The sequence below is a fragment of the Otolemur garnettii genome, unplaced genomic scaffold (genome assembly GCF_000181295.1).
Source record: "Otolemur garnettii isolate 467f Iridium unplaced genomic scaffold, OtoGar3 scaffold00145, whole genome shotgun sequence".
NCBI lineage: Eukaryota > Metazoa > Chordata > Mammalia > Primates > Galagidae > Otolemur > Otolemur garnettii.
This window is the reverse complement of record NW_003852540.1, coordinates 50,581-58,106: the sequence shown is the minus strand read 5'-3', so window position 1 is coordinate 58,106 and position 7,526 is coordinate 50,581. Positions and strand designations below refer to the sequence as shown.

The following is a 7,526-nucleotide window of genomic DNA, read 5'->3' as shown; positions in this document are numbered from 1 at the left end:
CCATTTTTCATGTGTTTGTTGACCATTCATCTGTCTTCTGGGAGAAGATTCTGTTCATGTCTCTTGCCCAGTGATTAATTGGATTGTTGGCTCCTTTCTTGTTGATTTGCTTGAGTTCTTTGTAGATTCTGGATTATTAGCCCTTTGTCAGATTCATAACATGTGAGTATCTTCCCCCATTCTGAAGGTAGCCTTTTCACTTTCTTTATTGCATCCTTAGCTGTGCAGAAGCCTTTGAGCTTGATCAGGTCCCAGTTACTTGTTTTTGCTGTTGCTGCACTTGCCAACGGGGTCTTCTTCGTAACATCTATCCCCAGCCCAATATCATTACGGGCTTTCCCACACTTCCTTCTAGAGTTTCTGTAGTTTTGTGTCTTAGCATTAAATCTTTTATCCAGCATAACTTAATTTTTGTAAGTGGTGAGAGACATGGGCTCAGTATATATCTTTTACATGTGGCTAACCGGTTCTCCCAGTACCTTTTATTAAATAGGGATTCTTTCCCCAGTGGAAGCTTTTGTTTGCTTTATCAAAGATCGAATGGCAATATGAGGCTGGCTTCATCTCTAGGCTTTCTATTCTATTCCATAGATCTATGTCTCTATTTTTGTATTGACAGTATTCATAGCAGCTCAACTCACAATCACAAAGATATAAAACCAATCCAAGCCCCTATCAACCCATGGAAGGATTAATAAACTATGTATACTATGGAATACTCTTCAGCCATAAGAAAGATAGAGACTTTACATCTTTTGTATTTACCTGGACCAAGTTAAAGAACATTCTCTGTACTAAAGCATCTCAACGATGGAAAAACAAGCACCCTGTATAATCATTACTGACTGGAAACTAATATATGAACAACTATAAACCTACATGAGAGAAAAGCATATTTAAATTCAAGTAGGGAGGAGAGGCAAAAGGGGAGGGGGCTCAGTAAGCTTCCATCTAACAGGTATGATGTAAAGGTATATGGCGCACCTCCTGTGTGAAGGACTCAAATTCAACTCAGATGCTACCTAACAAAGGCAAACAACGTAACCCAGACATATGTACTCGTATATTAATCCAAAACTTTTTTTAAAAGAGAAAGATTAGAGATGAGGGGGAAAATGACCAGAATCCAGGTCATAAGGGCCCTGTAGACCAGGATAAGGACCTTGTGTTTTACTCTGAGTGATATCAGAAAACATTGGAAGGTTTTGATCAAAAAAGATTTCAAAACTGATCACTGTAATTTGTTTCTATGTCTGTCTCCCAGTAGCCTGTGCATTTCTGGGGTCCTGGGGATGGAGGCAGCTCTTATTGACCTCCACCCAGCCCACAACAGGTTATCAGTGGGTGTTTGTGGGTATTCACTGAATCCAGGCATTACGAAACTCAAGGCCCTGGGTATGTGCTTCCTACAGGTTGGCTAGCTGTGGCCTCACAGCGGAGGGCTGCAAGGATCTTGTCCTTGGGCTGAGCACCAGCGAGACCCTGACTGAGCTGGAGCTGAGCTTCAACATGCTCATGGATGCGGGAGCCGAGCACCTTTGCTGGGGGCTGAGACAGCAGAATTGCAGGCTGAGGCGACTACAGTAATTGTCTCGGGTTGACACTGCCTTGTGGGGTGGACATGGGAAGAACAGGAAGACCAGGGGAGGGGCACAGAAAAGGGGAGATCTGCTTTGAGGCGTGAACAGGGACCTTCAAGTTGTCAGCCAGGCTGTGGAGGCTCAGGAGAAGAGTCACCCACACCTGGGCTGAGGGATGTGGCCTTTAGGCTCCAAAGGCAGCACGCGCACGCAAGTCCCAATGGGCATGCATTTTCTAAGCCCCTGTTTGAGTCACATTTGCTCTGGTCCCATTGGCCAAAGCAAATCCTGTGATGGCCAGGCCAAGATTCCAGGGGCAGAGAATTAGACTCAAGCTCTTAAAGGGAGGATACCACCCAGGGGCATGGACACAAAGTGGAGGTGGGGGGAGAATGTGTGGCCATTGTCACAGTCTACTAGAGGGTGATGATAATGGTACCAATTTCACAGACTTTTTATGGGGATTAATGGGTGAAGTTGGGGTCTGCCTACTAATAAGGCCTCCTTCTTGGCCTAGGGCTCAGTCTGAGAGCTAAAATCACTGGTGTCCACTTAACTCAGTCGTCTATCTCATTCAAAAGGCCAGTGTCATGCCCCATCAAGGGGACTGTTCACCTCTCCCTGAAACCCCAGGGCCCCATGCCCTGACACACCAAATTACACACACAACCCTCTGCTCAGAGGGCTGCCATCAGGGAAACCATGCACTTCCCTCCTTATTTCCCAAAGCCAAATGTCTCCTTCCCAGGGCCATTGCCTGTTTCCCCACTCAGTAATGCTGAGCCAAGAGTTAATGGGGTGTGTGGATGGGAAGGGGAGTCATCCGGGACCCCCATCTAACATCAAGGGTTAGTGATTCCTGGATGGATAGGAATGTAAAGCCAGGCCTGATGCCTGCTTTTCTACTTTCCCAGAACTCTCCCTTGGCCAAGACCCTGAGGGTTATGTGACATGTTACCAACATTGACTACAAATAAGGTCCTGAGCTTTCTGCTGGGAGCTGAGAAGACCCAGATGTGGGAGCCAAAGGTTCTAGAAGCACGGCTGAGGCCCCAAGGGCAGAGGACCCCCAGACAGCCTTCCCCAGAGACAGCCTGTGTACACACAGCATAAGCAGACACAAGCCCTTTCCTTACATGAACGGCAGCACACCACAAACACTGTCCTGCACTTTGCTTTGTCTTGGAGACGGCCCCACATCAGTGCACACAAAGCTGCTGCATCCCTTTAATGGCAGGAGGACAGAATTTCACTACATAGATTTACCATCTGTTTTTAATCAATCTCCTGTAATAGGCATCTGGATTTTCTCCAGTCTTTGCCTCTGTGAACATCCTTCTGCAGTTAACATCCTTCTTGTGCATCCTGAGACACAATCTATAACCTAAATTCTGAAAAACAGAATTTCAGGGTACAGGATCTATGCATTGCTAATCATGCCCTCTAAAGAGATTGTTCTAATCAAGGGGTGCATTGTTTACCAAGATTAAATGTGCCACAATGAGCCTTGTCCACAGGCACCCCAATGTCAGTCCCTCCCTGTGCATCTCGGTAATCCCCACACTGTAGGGAGAGGGAGGAACTTTATCTGGAAAGACAGCATACACCATCCTTCCTTTTCATCCCTGCTCCCATCACTCCTCTGTGATACTCAGTCTATGAACAGCAAGAAGCTGCCCTGAACATCATGGAGCTCAGGTCCTCCCCTAGACCAGCAGACCCCACCCCTACTCCCCAGGGCCTGCAGCCCAGTGTTGGAAGAGGCAGAGTTACCCACCCAGATAGACACTGGAGTGAGCAGGCTGCGGGACTCTATCACTGCTCAGCACAGTATGTGGTGTGCCAGGATGACCTTATCCTGGGACAGTGTGCACCCCAAACTCAGAGTAATGGGAAGACCAGGCTAGGTCCTCAAGTTCCTACTGAAGACATCATACTCCTTCTCAACTTCTATTCTTGTGTGAGCTCATTCATTTTTCTCCTGTATTGCCAATACCCTTAAGATCGAAACCCACCAAAGCATCCTATGGCACCTGAATCAGGGTGTTTGGCAGGGTTAACAGTTAGACCCAGGTTTACTCGGGGAACATTGGGTAAATCACTCTTCAAGGCTGACGTAGTGAGTATCAGAATTCATGAGTATCACACTGGAATGAGAAAGGGTGCTTGTCGCATCCTGAGGGGCTCCTTGGCTGCAAGAGGAAAGTTAAAATCTCTAGATTACTGAAATCCAAGAAAGTTTTTGTCTTCCCTAATGTCACCTCAGGGCCCCCAAAGGGCCATAGCTGCAGGCAAGGGAGACCAGACCCCAGTTACTTGGAAGAGTGAGCCCTGACAACAATGACTGTGGGCCCATGTGTGTCTCTCATGCAGGCTGGTCGGCTGTGGCCTCACGTCCAGCTGCTGCCGGGACCTGGCCTCTGTGCTCAGCACCAACCCCAGCCTGAAGAAGCTGGACCTGCAGCAGAATGACCTGGGAGACCATGGCGTGAGGCTGCTCTGTGAGGGGCTGAGGCATCCCGTCTGCTCACTCACGCTCCTGTGGTAAGGCCCTGTGGGCCCCCTCCTGGCAGAGGTTATGGGAGTGTAGGCGGTAGGATGGCAGGGGATTGGATCAAGGAAGGAAAAGAGGCTGCTAAATGCATAGTCAGCTTGGGCTTCTTACTGGGTCTGCCACTTACTTACATGTGGCACTCAGGCAAGTCACTGTCCCTCTGAGTCTCTGTTCCTTCATCTGTGGAATGGGAATATCATACCCACTTCATGGATTATAATGAAATACAATGTACAAAGAATAAGGCCAGTGCTGGGAAGAGTTAGTCATGATGAAACAATAAGTATTAGTGAGGCTGCACGTTCTAAGGAATTCCAGCATCACTCCAGGGCAGCACTTCATTCATTCACTCATTCATTCATTCATTCATGGTATGCCTCCCATGTGCGAGCACTGGGCCAGGCCCTGGGGATAGGACAGTGAGCAAACAGGCCTGGGTCCTGCCCTCTTGAATTTAAACTCTAGTGGGAAAGAGATAAACATTACTCACCTATGAACGCATAAGTGTGTGTGCATCAGCGCTGTTGAGTGCTATGAAGGGGAAGTACAGGGTATTACTGGAGTGTGACCCTGGGAGAAGATGGAATTAGGTTGAAGGGCCAGGAAGGGCTTCTTTGAGGAAGGGACATCAGACTGAGGCCTGAAAGGGAAATAGGAGTTCCCCACACCACTTTGGGGAGAGTTATCCAGGCAAGGGATGGTGTGGGGAGAGGTCCCAACAAAAAAAAGGGCTTGAGCACCCAAGACCCAGAGCCCTGTGTGACTGTAGTGGAATGAGCCCCCAACCTTCAATTTGTATCCTGGAGGCCGTGGAGCTTAATGTCCTTCCTTCCCCGGTAGTCACCCCTATACCATCTCTGTGCCTCTTGCTCTTTCTTCCTCCTTGAAAACAAACACAGGGCCTCCATACAGCCGGGTGGGACTGTGCCACATGCTCAGGAAGCTGACAGAGGCTCCAGATGCCATGTCCAGAGACTCAGTCCTGCTCTGATCTCTCAGAAGGGGGCTGAAATCCTGAGCCCTTGGGTTCTCCTCAGCCAGGTCTCCTGATCCCAATCCCGTACCTAAAGGAAGAGTCAGGGCAGCATGACAGGGATAAAAAGTCTGCACTTGGGTCTGTCTCCTGCCACTTACAACCCGAGGACTCCACCCCGGGACCAGCACCTTCGCACCCAGCTGGCCACTGGGTACTGTTGATTGTAACCATCCACCCCGAGTTGAAGAGCCTCCCCAGAGCTTGACTGGCAAACCTCAGCTGCCTGGGAGGGGACCTTGCTCCCTGAGATGCTGTGAAGTTTCCCCATCCTTCCCTCCTGGAGCCCAGGACTTGGTTGAGAGGAACAACTGTCTATTGCTTGGGCTCCATCCCCTCCCCAAGGGGAGAGCAGCTCTTCTCACAGTAGGGTGACAAAGGCCTGGCCCTTCACAGGGTGAGGGTCTTGTCACCTCCTGCTTTATTTACATATCACAACAGGCAGAACAGGAGAGATTCACCCTTGACTAAGGACACAGACACTTAAAAAAGCAATAAATGCATAATCAGCCTGGGTTTCTTACTAGGTCTGCCACTTACTTACACTCACCACTCAAGATAGTCACTGTCCCCTCTGAGACTTGGTTCCTTCATCTGTGGAATGAGAGTATCATACCCACTTCATGGATTATAATAAAATATATAAAGGAAGACCAGGCCTTTGTCACCCTAATGTCCCAAATCTGCCAGAAACCCCACAATATAAGGCCTGCAAGAATGGAACCAGGACCTTCACTTTCCAGCAAAACTTCTAAATTCCAGGAGACAACCCCCAGGGCCCAGGCCCTAGGTGGTCACTATGAAGCTATGGTAAGTGCCACTAGTAGCTGGCTTCAGGGATGACTCCTGCCAATGACAGCCTCTCACCAAGGCCACACCTCATTTCTGAGGTGGTCTGCATTCAACAACTGAGGAGTGACTGACAGATCTTGGGGTACAAAAGCCCTACCCCTTATCCTAACCCCAGACAGCACTAAAGGACCATTCCATCTTCAGAAGTGCCCATAGGGTCAACTGAGGCCTTTCCTGAGACTGTCCGACACCCACTTCTCCCTCTGCCCAACCCACTTCCATCGCTGCCCTCTCCCTGGTTGGAACCCAGAACAATCCCTAGTAAAATTCCTTACACTATTCTCCACCCTAGAGCCCGAATCCCAGGGAGGCTAACCTAGGACAGAGTCCATTGGGAGGTGCAGGTCCCCAGATTCTGGATGAGCCCCAAGGGCCCAGGGAGCACATGGGGACCCCAGAAGAACCAGGCACCCTTGTGCTTGCAGGCTGGACCAGGCCCCTCTGGGTGAGGAGCTGAAGGAGGAGCTGAGGACCCTGGAGAAGGAGAAGCCTGCACTGCTCATCTCCAGCAGGTGGGAAAGGAGCCCCAGAACTCCCTCTGGCTGGTGCAGACTCAGGGATGAGCCTAGAGACAGGGAAGGATTCTTAGGGTGAGAGAGACAGACAGAGCCAGGAGAAAACTAGGAAGCCACAGCAGCCACAGTGAGGTTTGCTTAGTGCAAATAGAAGAAATCACCTCCCTGCTGAAACCATCTGTTAGACAAATAAGTAGGTCAAAAAGTGCAAAGGTGAGTGGGTGAGTGAGTGAATCCTCAGGGGCCACCATAGTGTGATGCCAAATGGCCTCAAGTACAGGCTCCTTCAGTGCAGAGCAGGGAAGGTTTAGAACAATGAAAGCGATGACCACATGGGGGAGACAGAGACAGAGACCACCCTCAATGTCACTGCAACTCCCACACACAGATACACACACACCCCTGGCTTAAGGGATAAACCCTGAGCCCAGGGACAGCAGAGTACATCCTCCACCCCCAGGAATCTGCTGCAGCCCCCTTACTCTTTCACTTGGAGCATTTCAGCCTGTGTCTGTAAAGTGCAACTGTCCCCACGTTCCTGACAGCTGTGCCCTACCAGAAAAGGAAGGGAAAGAGCTCCTGGGAGTAGGAGGAGGCAGCCATCCACTGAACAGACATCCCCTGATAACACGGTGTTTCCTCACATACGAATCTGACACATCACTTGGCTGCCAAAGATCTGTAATATTTCTCCATTGCTTCTGGGGCAAAACAGATAGTTATTTGTTTCTTTTATCTTTTTATCTTATTTTTTGATACAGTCTCACTCTGTTACCTGGGTTATAGTGCAGTGGTATCAGCCTAGCTCATAGCAACCTTAAACTCCTGGGTTCAAGCAATCCTCTTGTCTCAGGTGCTACAGATGCCACCACAATACCTGGCTAATTTTCTTATCTTAGTAGAGACGAGGTCTCATTCTTGCTCAAGCTGGTCTTGAACTTCTGAGTGCAAAGAATCCTACCACCATGGCTTCTAGAGTGCTAGGATTACAG

General features: G+C 49.3%; 1 protein-coding gene across 1 annotated transcript in view; it reads left to right on the top strand.

The window, feature by feature from the left end:
• The window catches only part of LOC100960633 (NACHT, LRR and PYD domains-containing protein 1-like), a 39,694-nt gene that overhangs the window by 12,350 nt on the left and 19,818 nt on the right, over positions 1-7,526 (top strand). The window contains exons 6-8 of the mRNA XM_023518702.1: positions 1,413-1,583; positions 3,954-4,124; positions 6,445-6,531. Of these exons, the coding sequence (XP_023374470.1) occupies positions 1,413-1,583; positions 3,954-4,124; positions 6,445-6,531 (429 nt within the window). The remainder of the gene's footprint in view (positions 1-1,412; positions 1,584-3,953; positions 4,125-6,444; positions 6,532-7,526) is intronic.